At 44.4% G+C, this 22,860-nt stretch overlaps 1 protein-coding gene across 1 annotated transcript in view; it reads right to left on the reverse strand.

Moving 5' to 3' along the window:
- Window positions 1-22,860, reverse strand: part of oca2 (oculocutaneous albinism II) — a 468,272-nt gene that overhangs the window by 419,315 nt on the left and 26,097 nt on the right. Inside the window, exon 2 of the mRNA XM_048532874.2 lies at window positions 17,594-17,853. Within this exon, the coding sequence (XP_048388831.2) occupies window positions 17,594-17,847 (254 nt within the window). The 5' untranslated portion in view covers window positions 17,848-17,853. The remainder of the gene's footprint in view (window positions 1-17,593; window positions 17,854-22,860) is intronic.

Here is a 22,860-nt window from a genome sequence, read left to right on the forward strand (position 1 = left end):
TAAAGTATTCGAACATTTCAGTCATTGTTGAGCATGGAATTGATCTGCAGGAATGTCAGGATCTGCAGTAAGCAAGCTCTACCTGACAACAGTCTGACAGCTGTGTATTCATGTCCTTCCAGGCAAAGGTGACCACAATCATTCTCAAGGCGAATCGTGAGGCTGAGCTTCCCCCAAAACACTTCGTTGCATTTCAGACCAGATGCTGCAGACATTTGAGTTCTGGGCGGGTTGATGGCTCAAGATTCCTCTCTTTGCTTAAGCTCTATCTGATACGAAGCATTTGAGTATTGAAGAAAGCCACAATTTAACTTATTAACAAAACTCCTCAGTGGACGCTTCAGTACCCGTTTCTTTGACCTCCAGAATGATGCAGAGACTTAAGTATTAAGGTCTCAATATGAAAACAGGTTCCAATGTTCTGTTAATAAAATGTGAGGCTGGATGAACACAGCAGGCCAAGCAGCATCTCAGGAGCACAAAAGCTGACGTTTCGGGCCTAGACCCTTCATCAGAGAGGGGGATGGGGAGAGGGAACTGGAATAAATAGGGAGACGGGGGAGGCGGACCGAAGATGGAGAGTAAAGAAGATAGCTGGAGCGAGTGTAGGTGGGGAGGTAGGGAGGGGATAGGTCAGTCCAGGGAAGACGGACAGGTCAAGGAGGTGGGATGAGGTTAGTAGGTAGATGGGGGTGCGGCTTGGGGTGGGAGGAAGGGATGGGTGAGAGGAAGAACCGGTTAGGGAGGCAGAGACAGGTTGGACTGGTTTTGGGATGCAGTGGGTTGGGGGGAAGAGCTGGGCTGGTTGTGTGGTGCAGTGGGGGGAGGGGACGAACTGGGCTGGTTTAGAGATGCAGTAGGGGAAGGGGAGATTTTGAAACTGGTGAAGTCCACATTGATACCATATGGCTGCAGGGTTCCCAGGCGGAATATGAGTTGCTGTTCCTGCAACCTGTGGGTGGCATCATTGTGGCAGTGCAGGAGGCCCATGATGGACATGTCATCTAAAGAATGGGAGGGGGAGTGGAAATGGTTTGCGACTGGGAGTTGCAGTTGTTTGTTGCGAACTGAGCGGAGGTGTTCCCCTACTGCATATCTAAACCAGCCCAGTTCGTCCCCTCCCCCCAATGCACCACACAACCAGCCCAGCTCTTCCCCCCCACCCACTGCATCCCAAAACCAGTCCAACCTGTCTCTGCCTCCCTAACCGGTTCTTCCTCTCACCCATCCCTTCCTCCCACCCCAAGCCGCACCCCCACCTACCTACTAACCTCATCCCACCTCCTTGACCTGTCCGTCTTCCCTGGACTGACCTATCCCCTCCCTACCTCCCCACCTATACTCTCTCCACCTATCTTCTTTACTCTCCATCTTCGGTCCGCCTCCCCCTCTCTCCCTATTTATTCCAGTTCCCTCTCCCCATCCCCCTCTCTGATGTAGGGTCTAGGCCCGAAACGTCAGCTTTTGTGCTCCTGAGATGCTGCTTGGCCTGCTATGTTCATCCAGCCTCACATTTTATTATCTTGGAATTCTCCAGCATCTGCAGTTCCCATTATCTCCAATGTTCTGTTCTTGGATTTCTCCTGGGGTTGTCTGACACCAAATCAGTGCGTCAGTGATTCTTTATCAGCGGTTCCTAGACTGTTTAGGAAGCCGCATCGACTCTCTGGCAGCAGATCCGAGTTGAGGTGTTGCACTCAAAGGTTCAGAAGGATTCTAGCAAAGGTTTTGCCAACAATGGCGCGGGGGGGGGGGGGGGGGGGTGGGGGGGGGGAGTGAGATTCCTTCATTATTGTCATTAGATTGGCAAGTCCCTTCCTGCTTCCAAAGGTGGACAATGGAGCTGTCCTTGTATTCTTGATGGATGGTCCCTTTTGTCACCGACTGAAAGAATTCAGTGAATTTCTTGACCAGGCATCAGCTTCCAAACTCATAGGCCTCTGTTGGGATAAAATCAGGTTCCTGAAACTGATGCTCGGCAGTGTTGAGGACACAGAAACTAAGGATAGCGACTCAGTATGTGCAAAGAAAACAACATCTTAGTGACATCAGATCATGTGTAATAGAAGCCTCGGCCTGTAAGATGTCTTCTCTCTCTAACCTTAGAATTGTCCTGTTGTTGTTCAGTCACAAGGGCAAAGATCAGAGTGGTAGATGCTGTTTACATGGACTTTAGTAAAGCCTTTGACAAGATTCCACGTGGTAGACTGATTAGTAAAGTGAGATGACATGGGATTCAGGGAGAGCTTGCTAATTGGATACAAATTTAACTTAACAGTAGAAGACAGAGGGTGGAGGTGGAGAGTTATTTTCCAGGCTGGAGGCCTGTGACCAGCAGTGTTCCACAGGGATCAGTGCTGGGCCCACTGTTGTTTGTCATTTATATAATGGCAATATATATATTGGGTGACAATTTAGGAGGCATGGTTAGTAAGCTCATGGACAACACCAAAATTGGTGGTATAGTGAAGGTTATCTAAGATTACAAATGGATTTTGATCAATTGAGCCAATGAGCTGAGAAACAACAATGGAGTTTAATATGGATAAATGTGATGTATTGCAGTTTTGTAAAATGAACAAGGGCCAAACTTATATAATTAATGGTAGAGCCTTGGGTAGTATTGTTAAATAAAGAAACCTCAGAGTTCAGGTACATGCTTCTTCCAAAGTTGCATTACAGATAGGCAGGGTAGTTAAGATGCTGTTCTGTATGATTGCCTTCGTTGCTTAGACCATTGAGTATCGGAGTGGGACATCATGTTGAGGTTGTACAGGTCACTTTTGGAGTACTGTGGACAGTTCTGGTCACCCTCCTATAGGAAAGATATTGCTGAATTGGAGCGGGTTCAGAAAAGGTTTACATTGCATCCTGTTGCCAGGACGGGAGGTTTTGAGTTATAAGGAGGGGCTGGATAGACTGGGACTTTTCTCTCTGGAGCGGAGGAGGCTGAGGGATGCAGTTATGGAGGTTTATAAAATCATGAGGGGCAGAAATAAGGTAAATAGCAAAAGGTATTTACCATAAGGTGGGGAATGAGGGGACATATTTTTAAAGTGAGGAGAAGAAAGATTTTTAAAAGGTACAGGGGCTGGTTCTAATGTGGAATGAACTGCCAGAGAAAAGTTATAACATCTAAAAGACATTTGGGCAGGTACACCAATAGGAAAGGTTTACAGGGATATGGACAAAACACAGGGGAGCGGGACTAGTTTAGCCTGGGAAATTTGGTCGGCATGAACAAGTTAATGTTCCCTTGTATTTACTCCAACCTAGTACCTTGAACCTGCATCATCAGCTCCCAGTTAGAATCCACACTATAGTGATTCTAATTGGGAGCTGATGATGCAGGTTCAAAGTACTAGGTTGGAGTAAATACAAGGGAAGTGACCCAGCAAGATCAGGTGCTTCAAGGGCATAACACAGAGTTCTGAGGAAGGGTCACCAGACCCAAAACATTAACTCTGTTTTTGGGGGTGGCACGGTGGCTCAGTGGTTAGCCCTGCAGCCTCACAGCGCCAGGGACCCAGGTTTGATTCCAACCTCGGGTGACTGTCTGTGTGGAGTTTGCATATTCTCCCCGTGTCTGTATGGGTTTCCTCCGGGTGTTCCGGTTTCCTCCCACAGTCCAAAGATGTGCAGACTAAGTGGATTGGCCATGCTAAATTGCCTGTCATGTTCAGGTGTATGTGGGTTATATGGGGATGGGTTTGGGTGGGGTGCTTCAAGGGGCGGTGTGGACTTGTTGGGCCGAAGGGCCTGTTTCCACACTGTAGGTAATCTAATCTGAAAGTTGGACTGAAAGGTCTATTTCCATGCTGTATGATTCTACTAAAGTATGGTAATGGCATCCAGACTCAGGGATCTAAAGACAAATTGTTCTTAGAATGCAAAATAAAGCCCAGCACTAGTGCAGTGATGTGGGAAAAACCACAAAGCCAGCCAAATTCTCCAAACCTAACGAAGGGGGAAATGTCAGAAGTGAAGTGAAGCAGTGGTCAGAGTCAGTAAGAATGGGCATCTCGGTGAAATTTGGCATCAAAGCATGGAACAGGAAAGTCTGCGTGGAAGCAGAACAGAGTGCAGGAAAAGACCCATTGTAGAGTATGTGGCAAGCAATGGAGAGAATCAGCTAGCTATTGAGCGTAATGTATTACAGAAACCAAAAGCATTTACAGGGACACAGAAGGCACGAGCATTCAGAAAACACACTCTTGGCAAGTGCACCAAGAAATGGGATACTGTTCAAGCCACAAAGGGTCAGCAACAATGAGAACCTATCCTGCCAATTTTATAAAGGTTTGAAAATGCCAAGACAGATACCAGATATGACTGAGCAGCACAGAATATTAAATGCTGACTACAACACTCTACGGGAATCCAAGCAGCAAGAGATGCAGATGGGCAGGATGAACTACTCCTGGGAAATATGACAGGCCAACAAGGAATTCCACTCTCCCGGCAGTACAGACCCACAGGACTAATTCTGGCATGTGGGAATTAAAGCAAGCTGCAGGAACAAGAGTTCTAAATTAAATACAAGAGAAGACATATCAATACTTTCAGATGTTCAACCAGGGTTGAAGCCAAGAATCTTCAGATCATCTTCCATTCAACTTTGGGGTTTGGCAAGTCCTAGAATCAGAGTGAGGGGCCAGGCACATGCTACACTTCACTACTGTTGAAGGAAGGTTACACAGATTTCATACATTATTCCCAATTATTTTGATTCATTATGAAGTAGAACAATTTGTGTAGCTTCAGAGCATAAGCAGAGGCTAAAGTCACTGAAGTGCAATAGTGAAACAGAGAATTACAAGGATAACACATTCCATAAGGTGGTCACAATGCAGTTTATGATCAACGAGGCCCAGAGGGAATGGATAACAGCCAAGAATTCTAACAAAAATTGGCAGGTCGCACTCACAAAATGAGTTTCCACTTTGAGTATCAGTGATGTTTTGGAGCAGTAGGATCAGGGTCTCTAGGGCAGTGGAACAAACTACATTCCATAAATTAACCCAGTCATATTCAACGTCAGAGGATGCTCATTAAGTTGATCTGGGTGTGAAGGGATTTTCTTATGATGAGAGATTGAGTTGGTTGGGCTTGTACTCATTGGAGTTTAGAAGCTTGAGAGGGAACTTATTAAAACACTAGGGCCCTTGACAGCGTAGATATGGAGAGGGTGTTTCCCCTTATGGGAGACTCTACAATCAGAGGGCATAATTTCAGAGGAAGGGGTCACCCAGAACAGAAATTTGGAGACTGTCTTTGCTCAAAGTGTGGCGAATCTGTGGAATTCTTTAATACAGGAAGACTGTTACAGTTGGGTCAGTAAGTATGTTCAAGGCTGAGCTAATCAGATTTTTAATCTGTGGGGTAATCGAGGATTATGGGGAAACAACAAGAAAGTGTTGAGGATTATCAGATCAGCTGGGATCTCATTGAATGTTAAAGCAGACTTGATGTGCCATATGGCCCACTTCAGGTTCTACTTCTACATCTTATGACTTGTGGAGTTGTTGATAGATCATAATCTCCAATGCTCAGAAAATAAGATGCTAGGGGAAAGGTTAGGGATATTGGGAGTGATTGAGAAGTGAGCCGAGGTGTTGTGGAGGGAACAGTTCCTTCACAAATCTAACAAAGCAGGCATTAGAAAGAGTTGTTTGGTGGTGGCATTGTACTGGAGATGGTAGAAATGACAGAATTTGATCTGTTGAATGTGGAAGCTGATGGGGTGGAGGCTGAGGGCAGGACAACCCCAACCATTGTGGTTTAAGGGAGGGGAAGGGGTTAAAGCAGCAGGAATTAGGTGTGAATTTATTCACCTTGGTAGAAAACACAGAAAAGGATACTTCCTAATTGGTGGGAGATTTTGAATTGGGTAAGTCCAAAAGGACTGAGATGTCCTTGTTCATGAATCATTAAAGTTAGAATGCAAGTGCAGTAAATATTTAGAAATGAAATAGTAGCCTTCACCATGCGGGGCAGCACGGTGGCTCAGTGGTTAGGCACAGCACCAAGGACCCTGGTTCGATTCCATCCTCGGGTGACTGTCTGCATGGAGTTTGCTCATTCTCCCAGTGTCTGCGTGGGTTTCCCCCGGTGCTCCAGTTACCTCCTGCAGTCCAATGATGTGCAAGTTAGGTGGATTCACCATGCTAAATTAGGGATGTGTAGATTAGCTGGGTTACAAGGGGATGGTTCTGGGTGGGATGCTCTGAGGTTCGGTGTGGACTTGTTGGGCTGAAGGGCCTGTTTCTACACTGTAGGGATTCTATGACTTCTATGACAAGGTGATTCAAATACAGGAACAAGGGTGTATTGCAGCAACTGAACAGGTCCTTGATAAAACTGTGTACAGTTCAGGTCTCCTTATGTAAGGAGAGATATATTTGCCATCAAGGGAGGCAATGAAGTTCATCAGATTAATGCTAGAGTTTGCTGGATCATCTTATCAGGAAACATTGAGAACATTGAAATTCTAGGGAATACAGACCCAAAGAACGAGGGAAAGCCTCATTGAAACCACAAAATTCTTACATTGTGTGGTAGGATGGACAGGATAGGATAGGGTGTTTCTTGTCTGGCGAGTTGAAAGCCAGAGATCTAATCTCAGGATAAGGGATAAACCATTTAAGACTTGAGGACAAGGAGGAACATCTCCAGTGAACGGATGGTGAATCTTTGAAATTCTCTACCTGAAAGGGCTTTGGAAACTTAGACATTGAGCAGATTCGAGATAGAAATCAATAGGCATCAAGGGATAGGGAGATGGTATGGAAAACTAGCCCCTGAGGAAAATAATCAAACTGAATAGCAGAGCAGGATGATCAGCTGAATAACCAAATCGCTGGAAACCATGTAGAGAGACATCGTCAATTGAGAAGAAAGGAAAACATGTCGGAATTATGGAGGGTGGCATTGACAGAACAATGAAAATGGACTAAATTAAAATAGGAGAATAGAACTGAGACTTTACAGTAACAGAATGAGGAATATCATAAAGGTAAATGTGGGAATCAGTGAGCTTTTAGTGGATTTTGGTCAATAGCCTGTCGTAAAAATGAAAACAGAAAAGTCAAAGAAAGTAATGAAAGTGTCAGAAATGGACCACGTGAAGAAGGAAGGGTTGCAAAGTTGGTGAAATGTCCCAGTTCTGCATATTTTGCAGATATAGACAGCTAGTAACAAAGAGTAGTTAGGAGAGAAGTTGTTGTTGAAGCCTATTGGGTGATATCCTGTCCAACCTCCAATTTCTTCCACTGTAACTAATCTTTCACGAGATGTAAATGTCCAGCAGGAAGTGAAACCTGACAAACGGACACATTTTCCTGCTTACCATAATTATCCCTTCTAGGCACAGGACCACCAATGAACCTCCAAGTGGCCTCTAAGCCTAAAAGGGAATTTCAATTGTTCCACTCCTGTGCTCTTTCTCACCTTTAAAATGCCCCTGACTCTTCAAGGTCAGCAGACAGTGCCCCTTTGGTGATAGAAATCTTCAGCTTACCTAACAAAAAGACTGGTCCAGGAAAAAGATGGTTTTACAGAAGGGTCAAGGTTGCAGTCACTGGCACCAATTGCTCCTTAATTTGACTTTAGGATGTAGGTGACTGCACCAGGAATAGATGGCATCTTTCTTCCTGAAGGCTTTTTGTGACAAGCCATCAGCTTTCCTCAGGGTTATTCTGTGGTATTGTGAATTCAGAGTCTCTGCTGGATTGGCATAATCTACACAGTGAGTTTATCTCTAGCATTAATAAGGGTAAGGCAGAAAGAACCGACAAATTTTTATTTATGTACCTCTTACAAGCTCAGACACACATTACAGGCAAGGGCTGTAGTCACTGTTGAATCACAGAATCCCTGCAATGTTGAAGCAGACAATTCAAGTCCACACTGCCCCTTCAAACAGCACCCACCCAGCCCATCCCCATATCCCTGCATTTTCCATGGCCAATCCACCTAACCTGCACATCTTTGGGCAGTGGGAGAAAATCACAGCTTGTGGAGGAGACACATGCATGTGGCAGACACCAGGAGAATATGCAAACTCCACACAGACAGTTGTCCGAGAGTGGAACTGAACCCAGGTCCCTGATGCTGTGTGGGAGCAGTGCTATCCACTGAGGCCCCATGTTACAAATCCAAGAAATGCAACAACCAATTTGCATACAGCAAACCCCCACAAACAACAGTGTGTGATAATAGTGACCACATGTCTGTTTTGTGATAAGTTATGAGTAAATATTGGCAAGGACACCTGGGATTACATCCCTGTCCTTTTGGATGGTGCCATGGAATCTTGTACATCAACTTGAAGAGGCAAGCATGCCCTCAGTTTACTATCTCCTCCAAAGGACAGCATTCCCTCAGTACAACACCTTCAGTAGCAGAGCAGATTTCTGGTGTTAAGCCCTGGAGTGGAAACTGAACACAGAACGTTCTGACTCAGTGCTGACACTCACTGGAGGGCTAACTATGGGCTAGAACACTGTGAAAACTCGCTTGCTCTTGCCTGTATCATGTGTCATTTATTACTTTCATATTTCTGCCCTTTAGAACTCTCTCCAGGAACCACTAGCATTCCAGAACAAAAACAAAAGTTGCTAGAAAAGCTCAGCAGGCATGGCAGCATCTGTGAAGAAAAAAAATGAGTTAACATGTTGAGTCCAGTGGCCCTTCCTCAGAACCTTCCTGAGGGCAGATCCTGGGTTATCTATTATTCTATTATTATATCATGAGCTCCCCCAAATGTTTCTCTTGTTTCTTCCTCAGATCCAGACGTAACCACCTAACCTGTGCCCCCCACCCTTAATCAGCAAAGTTTTCACACTGCATTCTTATCTAACTTTCTCTTTAAGTTCTTCAAAATTGTGAACTCCTTACCTTTCTTAAATTTCCTTTCTCTTCGAATCTTCATTTTCTCAATTTACAACACTTCCCTCCCCTACACTGTTTCTGGCAATAGAATAGCACATTCTGATGCTGCACATTCCTACATCCTTGTTCTTTTCATCTGTACTGTCCACACCGGAGGAGCGGGGTTCTCATCAAGTACAAAAATAACAGTTTGTAAATGCCTGACTTCATGTGCAGTCATATTGCATGAGAAAGATTGACAGCAATCCAGGGTTTACTGTGCAAGTCAGAGTTTTTTTCATATAAATGATGAATGGCCCTGATTAAATCCACCATTGAAGGTAGCATTCACTCGTTGTAATAATTTGGAGTTGTTCCCACTAAGAAGGGAGATACTACCTTGTTGGAAAATGACAACATCTACAAATTTGGATGATTCCAAAAACATTTCAAGGTAGCTACTGAGACTGCAAGCTATGATGAGTACTTAAACAGAGGGGGATGCATTGAAGAATCAACACTTGGCTCTGGTACTGGTTTCATCACAACTTGGGAAATACATGGTTTTGGAAATGTGGGTGGGTGCACTCCTGCCCACATCCTCTGTTCATGATGTTTGGAATAGTGATGCCTACATGCACAACGGACAGGTCTCCATACCAGACAGTGCCTCATGCTGATTCACCCCTCAGTCTGCCATTTGAGAGGTTGTCAGCCCTGTTAAAGTCCTTTGACGAACATGTGCAGGAATTCAACCGCATCACTCATAATAGTTATTGATAAACATCACCACTCAAGGGCAGCACAACAGTTCAATGGTTAGCACTGCTGCCTCACAGTGCCAGGGACACAGGTTTGACTCCTGCCTCGGATGACTGCCTGTGTGAAGTTTGCACATTCTCCCCATGTCTCCATGGGTTTTCTTTGGTTGCTCTGGTTTCCTCCCATAGTCCAAAATGTGCAGTTTATGTGGAATGGCCATGTTAAATTAACCATAGTGTGCAGGCTAGGTGGATTAGCCACAGTAAATGTGGCGTTATGGGGATGGAGTGGGTCTGGGTGGGATGCACTTTGGAGCGTCAGTGCAGATTTGATGGGCTGAGTAGCCTCTAAATGCACTTTAGGGGTTCCATGGTTCAACTTCTAGATAAGATGCTTTTCAATAAGTTTCTCTGTTATAAGACTGTTTGCAACAGTGCCCAATGATGCTGGCTTTCTCTCCCATCCCAGATTATAATTCTGTTGTCTAGTTGGCTGGACTGCAAAGCAGAGTGATGCCAATAGTTACACCAATTGAGGTTAATGTGGAAGACTCACCTGCACAACATCTCTCTCCCGAGGCAAGGTGTAGTTAGTTTTGGGTTAAATCATAGAGTTGTACAGCATGCAAAGCTTTCCTACTCAAGTATTTATTTTGTTCCCAGAGAAAATTCTTATCCCCTAAATGAAGCAACACCTTACTGGATAAGGATATCAATTCCATTGTGTGCTATGCTCTCTTCAGGGATCGGTTAGCTCAGTTGGCTGATTGGCTAGTGCGCAATACACAGTGACACCAAATTGCAGGCTGAGGTCACCAAGAAGGCCCTGTCTTCTCAACCACATCCAACGTGTGGTGACCTTTAGGTTAAACCTGTCACCATTAGTCGTACCTCTCTCATGAGACCGCGGTCCTCTAGAACTACGGTGACTTTACCTTTGCCCTCGCTTTTCTGATTCTTCCTGTAACATTTTTAGTTCATTCTTGGGCATGTGACCTTACACGTGACCAGGGGACTTGTCCTGTCAGATCTCACAGAAACAGGGGCATCGTTTTACTATCACTGGACCTGTGATGCCCTGGGATCACAGGTTCAAATCTCACTGGTAGAATTTAAAATCAAGTTAAAGAATCTAGAATTGAAAAATTGCCTCAGTAAACGGGACAATGAAAGGATTGTATTATTATGGATCACTAGTGTCCTTTAGGGATGGAAGCCGTCCATCTTGACCCATCTGGACTCCCTGTGATGCCAAATGCAAGCTGCTATGAACCCAAGATTTAGTACTGTACAAGTCAGATCCCAGACTGAGGTCTGACTTGACACATAAAACAAAACAAAGTGTGATCTAATAGGGGACAAGAGACGAAGGTGTACAGAAAAAAAAAGTGTAGGAGCAAACCAGGAAGAGAAATGAAGAGAAAGGGAGAAACATGAATGTGTCTGGGTAAGAGGGAGAAGAAAAAGGTAGACAGAGGAAGAAATGAAATGAAAAGGAGAAAGCAAGGGAGAAGAGAGTGTGTGAGAGAGAGGGTAAGAGCGGAGAATGAGAGAGGAGAAGAGAGACTGTTCATGGAGGAGAAGAGGATGAGAGTGTGAGGAAGATGGGGAGAGGGGTAAAGTGAATGAGAAAGAGTTTGAGGATAGATAAAAGAGAGATGAGGAAAGAAAGGAATGAAAATAAAAAAAAGAGAAAAATAGAAAAGGTTGCTTCCAAGAAAACTCTCAATTTTCAAGGATGTATGATTTGCTTTCAAATAAGACCATGACTAAAATAAAACCAACTTTCAAGCAAAGATAGTAGGAACTGCTGATGCTGGAGAATCTGAGATAACAAGGTGTAGAGCTGGATGAACACAGCAGGCCAAGCAGCATCAAAGGAGCAGGAAGGCTGATGTTTCAGGGCCCGAAACGTCAGCCTTCCTGTTCCTCTGATGCTGCTTGGCCTGCTGTGTTCATCCAGCTCTACACCTCGTTATCTCAGATTCTCCAGTATCTGCAGTTCGTACTATCTCAACTTTGCAAAAAAAAAAGGAGCCACATTGTTAAGACTCGCATTTGCAAAGTTAAACATTCTAACAACTGAATTGAACAGAAGTGAAAACCTTGCAAGAGCAATTTTGAGTTAATGCTTCCATCCGAGCATGGGCAGGAGATAGTGACTGTCACAGTGCTCAGATATAACGTACATGTAGAATAGGTGACCTAGAATGAGCAGAAGATAAGCACAGGTTCTCATCCCCAAAGGAGAGCTGAACATTCCAATAAAAGGCAAAATCACAGCAGGATGCTTACCAAATAGGAAAATCTCCCCTAATGTATATTGTGTCCCAAAGTAAAGTTTAAAATTTTTTCAGAAATAAGGGCACTTGAGTTTCTCAGGATGGATGTCACCAGGCACTGAATCATATGAAGCAAATGAGAGTAAACCGGTTGATGTGGTGTATATGGATTTCAGCAAGGCGTTCGATAAGGTTCCCCACAATAGGCTATTGTACAAAATGTGGAGGAATGGAATTGTGGGAGATATAGTTTGGATCAGAAATTGGCTTGCTGAAAGAAGACAGAGGGTGGTAGTTGATGGGAAATGTTAATCCTGGAGACCAGTTACTAGTGATGTACCGCAAGGGTCGGTGTTGGGTCCGCTGCTGTTTGTCATTTTTATAAATGACCTGGATGAGGGCGTAGAAGGATGGGTTAGTAAATTTTCAGACGACACTAAGGTCAGTGGAGTTGTGGATAGTGACGAAGGATGCTGTAGGTTGCAGAGAGACATAGATAAGCTGCAGAGTTGGGCTGAGAGGTGGCAAATGGAGTTGAATGCAGACAAGTGTGAGGTGATGCACTTTGGTAGGAGTAACCAGAAGGCAAAGTACTGGGCTAATGGTAAGATTCTTAGTAGTGTAGATGAGCAGAGAGATCTCAGTGTCCATGTACACAGATCCTTGAAAGTTGCCACCCAGGTTGACAGGGCTGTTAAGGAGGCATACAGTGTTTTAACTTTTATTAATAGAGGGATCGAGTTCCGGAACCAAGAGGTTATGCTGCAGCTGTACAAAACTCTGGTGCGGCTGCACTAGGAGTATTGCGTACAGTTCTGGTCACCGCATTATAAGAAGGATGTGGAAGCTTTGGAAAGGGTGCAGAGTAGATTTACTAGGATGTTGCGTGGAATGGAGGGATGGTCTTACGAGGAAAAGCTGAGGGACTTGAGGCTGTTTTCGTTAGAGAGAAGGAAGTTGAGAGGTGACTTAATTGAAACATAAAATAATCAGAGGGTTAGATAGGGAGAGCCTTTTTCCTAGGATGGTGACGGCGAGCATGAGGGGGCATAGCTTTAAATTGAGGGGTGAAAGATATAGGACAGATGTCAGAGGTAGTTTCTTTACTCAGAGTAGTAAGGGTATGGAATGCTTTGCCTGCAACAGTTGTAGATTCACCAACTTTAGGTACACTTAAGTCATCATTGGATGAGCATATGGATGTACATGGGATAGTGTAGGTTAGATGGGCTTGAGATCGGTATGACAGGTCGGCACAACATCGAGGGCCAAAGGGCCTGTACTGTGCTGTTATGTTCTATGTTCTATGTTCAAATGGCTGGTAAATGAAGTTGAGGAGCTGATAAGACATGTTCAAATCGAATAGCACTATAAACTCAATGGACTGAAGACATCTGTTTTCTTATTCCAATGATGCAGTTATTAGGCATGAGAAAAAATTAATAGGCTTCCCTCTTTTTAACCCATACCTCAGTCAGCTGCAACAAGGCTTTTTAATTCATTACAGCACGCAGCTAATATCACACAAATTAAACATAGCACGAGCAGATATTAAGGACCCAATTACAAGTTATCTTTTGAAAGGAAAAGCAAGACAAATTTTATTGTTCATGAATTAAAGAAAAATGATTAATTGCAGTATTAAACATACAAAATTTAAAAAAAGGAATTTTCCCACTTAAAAAGGAAGATAAAGTATAGGAAAGTTTTACAAAATGGTTCTTAGAATTTGAGAGGTGTCAGGTTTTAACCTGAGACCACAGTTATTTAAATGATGGCTTGTATTCTTAGTAGTAGTGAAATTTACAGACTGTTATACATTCTCAGTGAATGAGTATTTCTCCAATCAGCTTCTCACCAGTTGGGAAGAGGGGGGGAGAGGGGGGGGGGAGAGGGGGGGGGGAGAGGGGGGGGGAGAGGGGGGGGGAGGGGGGGGGAGAGGGGGGGAGAGGGAGAACATGCAAGGAGAGCAGAGCGAGAGAAAACCTTCCAGGTCTGCCGTTATGAATCTATTTCCTTCTCTCTCTCGCTCTCTCTGCCCTGAAATGCTGTTGCTTTGTGTATTTCCGTGTCAGAATTCATTGTTTATTTTTCCCACACCGCAAATTCTGCGGATAACTTTTATCCCAGTCTGTGAAACTTCCAGGAATGTTGTGAATCAAATAGGTGTTTGAGAGCTAAATGACTGTTTCACACATTTCAGACTGGTTCTTGTTCATTGATGTTTTGGTCAACTGCCTCAACCTGTGCTCAGGTGATCATTGTTTTCAGTGCTTGCTTTTCTCTTTTCTTAAAACCTTTTAGTTTATGACAGGAGTCAAGTATAAAAACAAAAATCAGATGACAGAGGTCAAATTGATGTCCCATTTTTAACCACTAGCATGGCAGTATACCATTGACTTTGTCAATGACCGTAAAGTAACTGAGGCAGCAATATGTACACGAGTGTTCCATTACTCATCAAATCTCCATCAAGTAATATTGTGAGTACTTATTTCAATACTCATCAAATCTCCAAGTAATATTAGGAGTACTTATTTTAATTCTTTTAAGATGTAGTTTTTGATATTGATCAGCAACAGTGTTTAATATGTATTGTTTTCCATTTGCTCAGTTGGTGGGATGGTTGGTGCGTAATGCAGAGTGATGCCAACATCTTGGGTTCAATTCCTGCACCAACTGAAGTTGTTCTGAAGGACCCTTGCTCTCAACCATTCCCCTCATCGGAGACATTGTGAACTTCAGGTTAAATCATCTCTTTTTAAATGAGAGAGCAGCCCCATGGCCTGGTAAGGCCATGTGACTTCAACTTTTTATATTTTGGTCCCAATAATTTCTAAAACAAAAAGAGATTAATTCACCAGCAACTGAAGAAGTTGCAGAACAATATTTCACATTTTAAGTCTTTTATTATAACAATCTAAAATAATTATAGATTTACTATTACTGAATAAGCAACTAATACTTAAAAGCAGAGAAAATGTAATTCCTGAGGAACTATCAACTAACTTTGTGATAAGTTTTTAATTTCACACCAAGTTCCTGGTAAATACATAACCTTTAGGTTTCATGGTGCTCCCAGATTTTCAGTGAGCTCCTTACACTGTATCACATCAAGGTGAAACTTCCAACGTTGCTGTGAAATTTGTTTTACTCAGTATTCCGAGTGTCCCTGAACTAGCTTTCAGTCTGGTGACTCCTTGTACTTCAACCTCCACAACACCAATCTCTTCAAAAAGAACTCTCTCTTACCAGCATTCGGTTTAGTGGCTAACACATACATTTTAAAAACAATTGTCTTCATGGCAGCAGATGACTTCTGCATCTCTGCCTGGATTTTCATCCTCAAGGCAGGTAGCAAGAGTTGGGAAAGTTCATGATTTACCTGGCTACCTCGGGAGAATGTGGCTTATTGCTGAGGAGGGTGGGTGGAGGCTGAGTTTTGCAGTGGGAAAGAGCTTGGTGATATAGCCACAGGGGTTACTTTCTTGAATACAATAGAACAGCTTCTTGGGTTATTTCAGAGTTCAACAACAACGATGTGGGTCTGGAGCGACATACAAGTCAACCACATACAGTCGGCAGGTTTTCTTTCCTACAAGACATTAGTGAGGCAGGGTAGATTCATAGCATCAGTGTCAGAAACAAACATTCATTACTACCTCAGGGTTATTAACCCAATAATATAACCACGATGTTACTGCACCATGAGCACATTCTGTGTAAGTTTGGGCGGAGATGTGTTTTTGAAATCGGTACAAGGGCGGTTGGGTCTCAATTTGAGCGCAGGTATTTCAATGCTTAAGTTCACCTCCATCATTATCTATTTCAATGACTCAACCATTCCAAACAATGATGCCATCAATGCTTCAAGGTAAATACACTAGGTCACACTCGGCAACCAGTGGTCAAGGTTTACCAAGTCTACCTACCAATCAACGTCAGCAATTTTGGGATGGAACTGGAGTGGTGCCAGTATATCAGAAGTCTTAGTGGCAAGAGATGTATTTCTTGTGTACAGAGTAAGGCATGTGTAAACTTCCCATCAATTCTGACACTTACTTGGTCATGGGGTGAACTGAGACCCATTTAGATCAAACGCTTTCTCAGGAAATTTCTAGGTTTTTTTTGTTTCACATAAGGAACCATCTAGTTGAAAAATGAAACATCACAAAACTTTGAAGTTGTCTATATGGACTTTAGTCAGGCCTTTGACAAGGACCGACATGGCAAGCTAGTTATGAAGGTTCGGTCGCATGGGATCCAGGGAGAGTTAGCTAATTGGATTCAAAGTGGCAGGAAGCAGAAGATGATGGTTGAAGGTAGTTTCTTGAACTAGAGGCCTGTGACTAATGGTGTGTCACAGGGGTTGGGTGCTGGGATCTTTGTTATTCATTATTTACATAAATGACCTGGATGTGGATGTATAAGGCGTCATTAGTAAGTTTGCACATGATACAAAATTAGGAAATATTGTTGAAAGAAAAGAAGGCTATCAAAAATTACACAGCGATCTTGAACAGATTGGGAAGCGGGCTGAGGATTGGTGAATGCAATTCAGTACAGATAAGTGTGAGGTGTTGCACTTTGGAAAGTCAAACCAAGGTAGGACTTATACAGTAAATGGTAAGGTCCTGAGGAGTGTTGTGGAACGGAGGGACTTAGGAGTGCAAGTACATAGCTCATTGAAAATGGCTTCACAGGTAGACAGGGTGGTGAAGGAGGCATTTAGCATGCTGGCCTTCAATGGTCAAGGCAATGAGTATAGGAGTTGGGACGTTATGTTATAGTTTTGTAAGTCGTTGGTGAGGCCACACTTAAAATATCGTGTACAGTTTCAGTCACCCTGTTGTAGGAAAGGCATAGTTAAACCAGAAAGTGTGCAAAGAAGATTAATGAGGATGTTGCCAGGACTAGCAGGCCTGAGTTATAGGGAGAGGTTGGCCAGGATAGGGCTTTATTTTTTGGAACGTTGGAGAATGAGGGGTGACCTTACTGAGATGTAGAAAACCATGAGGGGCATAGATAGGATGAAAGCATATAATTTTTTTTCCAAGAACGGGGACTTGAAAACTAGAGGGCATAGGTTTAAGGTGAGAGGGGAAAGATTTAAAAAGGACCTCAGGGGCAACTTTGTCACACAGAGTTGTGTGTATATTGAATGGGCTGCCAGAGAAAGTGGTTGAGGCAAGTAGAATAGCAACATTTGAAAAGATTTTGGATAGGTACATGAATGGAAAGGGTTAAGACAGATATGGGCTAAATGCAGTCAACTGGAAATAGCCGAGTGGGCACCATGGTCAGTCGGGACCAGTTTGGGCTGAAGGGCCTGTGTCTATGCCGTATTACTCTATGGTTCTAAGACCTATTTATAATTAGAGCGAGTGACTAGCTGTCAGTAAACATTGCTCAGGAACCAGGATATTTGAGCAGTTATCAGGTATAATTGTGGGAGGTTCAAGGGTCTATCACAGTTTATTACTTCACATCAAAATCAATGATCTAACTGTAATTCCTTTTAATGGCATAAAAAGGAGGAGTGAGAATAAAGAATTGTCCCTTTCCGCAACTGGTGCGCATTTCAGATAAGGCATCAAATGGTGGCACAACAGAAATAATTATATTGATGACTCCTATACATTTACTTTATCATGTTAATAGCCAAAGCATCAAACTCACCGCTCCTGTTGAATGACTGGGCTGGCTTCTTCACAGTAGAGAGTGTACTGCTCACATGCTACAGCTCCATTCCGGTAGCAACCCTGTTCTCCATCCTGGCTAGGCAGAAGCTCACAAAAGCCTTCCAGAAGCTTCAGATTCTCACAATCTCTGTTCTCAGCTGACATTCTGAAGTGGTCAATCACAGTCATTTGAGGGGGATCTGCTTTCTGTGCTAGTTCTATCTCGATCTGGTTTTTGTTCTCCAGGTGCATATTTCTCTAACAAAATAAAATGTAGATTGTGTCATCAAAGCAAATGAAGAAACAAAAACTGAGTCAATTTCAATTTATCACCAACTTGTCTAATTGCGAAAATCTGAGAACCTTTTTCATAGGATCACAAAATTCAATCAAGACAACATAGGCCTCTGTTCAGCTGTAGGGTTTGTGTTCTTCTGACACACGCAGAGCTGAACCCTAGCCACCAGACTTTATCAAAGGCTCTGATCCAAGTTGGGTGTTGTTGGATTTAATGGTCTGCCAAAACAGGAGGTTGTTTAAAGCTGAGAAAGTCTAAGCTCAAAAGTATGAAGGCTCAGTGGTTATCAGACTGGTAGCTGTAGCATCAGCACAGTTAAACATATGCATGTATAACAGAGAAGAGAACTTTTTGTTGTTTGAGCCATCTAAAAGGAGGGTGTTAGGATGAATATGATTTTATTTTACTGCATATTTTGAAACCTTTAAAATTGTGTAGTGCAAGTAGCTTGATTTATTCTATTTTAGCTTAATTCCCTTTGGACAATTAGCTTTTATTTTATTGTCAAAACCAAATCTTCAGCATTGTGTGCTTGTGTTACAGTAAAATAATATTGTTAAAAACAAAACATGATCTATCAAGCCAAATTTCAGTACGAGAACAGATTTGTTCAGTAATAACATCAACTGGGATCATCACAGATTCAGTAGGGATGAAAATTATGGTCCTAAGTACGTCCTTCAAGTTTACTGTCATGGAGATAGCCAACACTTCAATGAAACACTTAAAAAACACCCTCTAAAGACCTATGGATGTTCAAAAATCAGAAATGAAAGCAGAAGTTGCTGGAAAAGCTCAGCAGGTCTGGCTGAATCTAAGTTTTTCCAGTAATTCCTGATTTTGTCATTGAAACATTTCTCAAGTTAAAGACAGGATTTGGAATGGAACTGCCTCTAATATCCAAGATAATGAAATGTGAGGCTGGATGAACACAGCAGGCCCAGCAGCATCTCAGGAGCACAAAAGCTGACGTTTCGGGCCTAGACCCTTCATCAGAGAGGGGGATGGGGTGAGGGTTCTAGAATAAATAGGGAGAGAGGGGGAGGCGGACCGAAGACGGGCAGAAAAGAAGATAGGTGGAGAGGAGAGTATAGGTGGGGAGGTAGGGAGGGGATAGGTCAGTCCAGGGAAGATGGACAGGTCAAGGAGGTGGGATGAGGTTGGTAGGTAGGAGATGGAGGGTCTAGGCCCGAAACGTTAGCTTTTGTGCTCCTGAGATGCTGCTGGGCCTGCTGTGTTCATCCAGCCTCACATTTCATTATCTTGGATTCTCCAGCATCTGCAGTTCCCATTATCACTGCCTCTAATATCCTTTTGACTTAGTCATGGGCTGAAAAAGAAATCCCATGTTAAAATGAAATGAAAAGCTTAATGCTCATTGCATATGTTATTACTATTTGGATATGAGATGTCAGGTGACAGAGTCAGAGTCCCTGCCCTGGGCCTACTGCAGCCAGAATTTCTGGATCTGGGCACCACCACCAATGCTCCACACACTGCCCTGAGTCCAAGCTCCAGGCCTACCAGAGTGGACCAAGGTGTCACAGAGGGAACGCGCCCTTCAGAATGCTGGTCAGGGACGGGAGGGGAACACATATAGGCAGTGAAATCCTTCTAGAGTTGGCAGAATAGCAAAGGATGAACGTGGAGACCGGTGGGGTGAAAAGTGAATACCAGGAGAATGCTATTGTTCTGGGAGGACGGGGAAAACATGTGGGCGGATGTGTGGGAAATGGGTCAGATATGGCTGTGGACCTTTTTAGAAGTAATGGGAAATTGAAGGACTCAACATGGGCACGCCCGTGAAAGATAAAATCATCAAAACAGATAATCATCAAAACAGATACAATGGAGATAGAGATAGTGGGAGAACAAAATAGAGTATTAACAGGGATGTGTGCACAGAAAGGTAACTGTAGGAGATGGCAGGATTGTAATGAATATTTGTGGTCATGGAAAGGAAGAGTCAGAGATGGGCCAGGTTAAAATGAGGAAAGGATGGAAAATCAAAAGCAAAACTGATGATTATTTTTCCCCAATTTTAACAAGAGACAATAGCAGCACTGATGATGTCATTGGCATTCCAAAGAAAGCGCTGTAGGTGAGTACAGCCTAGGAAAACCAGAATAAAGGAATTTCCCAGGCATAACTGGGATCTGTGCTGATTTAATCATAGGTACAAAGTGTGGAGCTGGATGAACACAGCAGGCCAAGCAGCATCTCAGAAGCACAAAAGCTGACGTTTTGGGACTAGTTCCTTCATCAGAGAGAGGGGGATGGGGAGATGGTTCTGGAATAAATAGGGAGAGAGGGGGATGCGGACCGAAGATGGAGAGAAAAGAAGACAGGTGGAGAAGAGAGTAAAGGTGGGGAGGTAGGGAGGGGATAGGTCAGTCCAGGGAAGGCAGACAGGTCAAGGAGGCGGGATGAAGTTAGTAGGTAGGAAATGGAGGTGCAGCTTGAGGTGGGAGGAAGGGATGGGTGAGAGGAAGAACAGGTTAGGGAGGCAGAGACAGGCTGGGCTGGTTTTGGGATGCAGTGGGGGGAGGGGATGAGCTGGGCTGGTTTTGGGATGCAGTGGGGGGAGGGGACATTTTGAAGCTTGTGAAGTCCACATTGATACCATTGGGCTGCAGGGTTCCCAAGCGGAATATGAGTTGCTGTTCCTGCAACCTTCGGGTGGCATCATTGTGGCACTGCAGGAGGCCCATGATGGGCATGTCGTCTGAGGAATGGGAGGGGGAGTTGAAATGGTTCGCAACTGGGAGGTGCAGTTGTTTGTTGCAAACTGAGCGGAGGTGTTCTGCAAAGCGGAAATTCGCCTCTTTGTAGGTGGAACAGTCCCTCTTCCGCACCTACACAGGCCCCAAACCCCACCTCATCCTCCGTTACGTTGATAAACTGTATCGGCGCCGCCTCTTGCTCCCCAGAGGAGCTCGAACAGTTCATCCACTTCACAAGCACCTTCCACCCCAACCTCAAGTTCACCTGGGCTATCTCCAACACATCCCTCACCTTCCTGGACCTCTCAGTCTCCATCTCAGGTAACCAGCTAGAAACTGATGTCCATTTCAAGCCCACTGACTCCCACAGCTACCTAGAATACACCTTCTCCCATCCACCCTCCTGCAAAAATTCCTTCCCCTATTCCCAATTCCTCCGCCTCCACCGCATCTGCTCCCAGGATGAGGCATTCCACTCCGGCAAATCCCAGATGTCCAAGTTCTTCAAGGACCGCAACTTTCCCCCCGACAGTGGTCGAGAACGCTCTTGATTGCATCTCCCGCATTTCCCGCAACACATCCCTCACACCCTGCCCCCGCCACAACCGCCCAAAGAGGATCCCCCTCGTTCTCACACACCACCCCACCAACCTCCAGATACAATGCATCATCCTCCGACACTTCCGCCATCTACAATCTGACCCCACCATCCAAGACATTTTTCCATCCCCACCCTTGTCTGCCTTCCGGAGAAACCACTCTCTCCGTGACTCCCTTGTTCGCTCCACACTCCCCTCCAACCCCACCACACCCGGCACCTTCCCCTGCAACCACAGGAAGTGCTACACTTGCCCCCACACCTCCCCCCTCACCCCCATCCCAGGCCCCAAGATGACTTTCCATATTAAGCAGAGGTTCACCTGCACATCTGCCAATGTGGTATACTGTATCCATTGTACCCGGTGTGGCTTCCTCTACATTGGGGAAACCAAGCGGAGGCTTGGGGACCGGTTTGCAATAAACAACTGCACCTCCCAGTCACGAACCATTTTAACTCTCCCTCCCATTCTTTAGACGAAATGTCCATCATGGGCCTCCTACAGTGCCACAATGATGCCACCCAAAGGTTGCAGGAACAGCAACTCATATTCCGCTTGGGAATCCTGCAGCCCAATGGTATCAATGTGGACTTCACAAGCTTCAAAATCTCCCCTTACCCCACTGCATCCCAAAACCAGCCCAGTTCGTCCCCTCCCCCCACTGCATCCCAAAACCAGCCCAGCCTGTCTCCGCCTCCCTAACCTGTTCTTCCTCTCACCCATTCCTTCCTCCCATCTCAAGCCACACCTCCAATTCCTACCTACTAACCTCATCCCACCTCCTTGACCTGTCCGTCTTCCCTGGCTGACCTATCCCCTCCCCACCTATCTTCTTTTCTCTCCATCTTCGGTCTGCCTCCCCCTCTCTCCCTATTTATTCCAGAACCCTCTCCCCATCCCCGTCTCTGATGTAGGGTCTAGGCCCGAAACGTCAGCTTTTGTGCTTCTGAGATGCTGCTTGGCCTGCTGTGTTCATCCAGCTTCACACTTTGTTACCTTGGATTCTCCAGTATCTGCAGTTCCCATTATCTCTTATCATAGCTACAGGTTTGACTTGGAGAACCTGAGATGAGTGAGAGGAAAAGTTGTTCAAAGTGAGAACAGCTCAGCCAGGCAACGGAGGGCACTGGGGTACATGAGGACAGTTCAGGCCTCCTTTCAAGAAGAAAGGAGCAGACAGCCTTCAGACCATCTTAATAGGACCCGGACACATGAATGCATTGAGTGTCCACAGTGAAAGGAGATGGCTGGGGTCAGAAAACTGGGAATTATGAAACGAACATTAAAAACAAAATCAGAAGACTCACAAATGGACAAAAGAAGCGGTTGGACGAAGGCAAACAGGTCCTCATTTTATTGTCTCCCCCAAATAGTAATACCTGTGACACAGTAGTATAGAAGCATCAGCCTAGACGCTGTACTAAACCCTTGGGGTGGGTCTTCAACCCACAAGCTGCTTGCCTCAGAGACAAAACTTTTATCAATAATCCATGACTGACAGTAGGCTTTAAAATTCCCAACGCTTTGTCTCTGATATATTATACCAAACCTTCATTCATTTTTGATGATTGAAGATTTTCCTGATATGTTTTAAACTGTAGTTTCATTAATTTCTATTCATGTCCCCTGATTCCACTTGCTGCCT

Source organism: Stegostoma tigrinum, chromosome 6, assembly GCF_030684315.1.
Source record: "Stegostoma tigrinum isolate sSteTig4 chromosome 6, sSteTig4.hap1, whole genome shotgun sequence".
In the NCBI taxonomy this organism is placed as follows: Eukaryota; Metazoa; Chordata; class Chondrichthyes; order Orectolobiformes; family Stegostomatidae; genus Stegostoma; species Stegostoma tigrinum.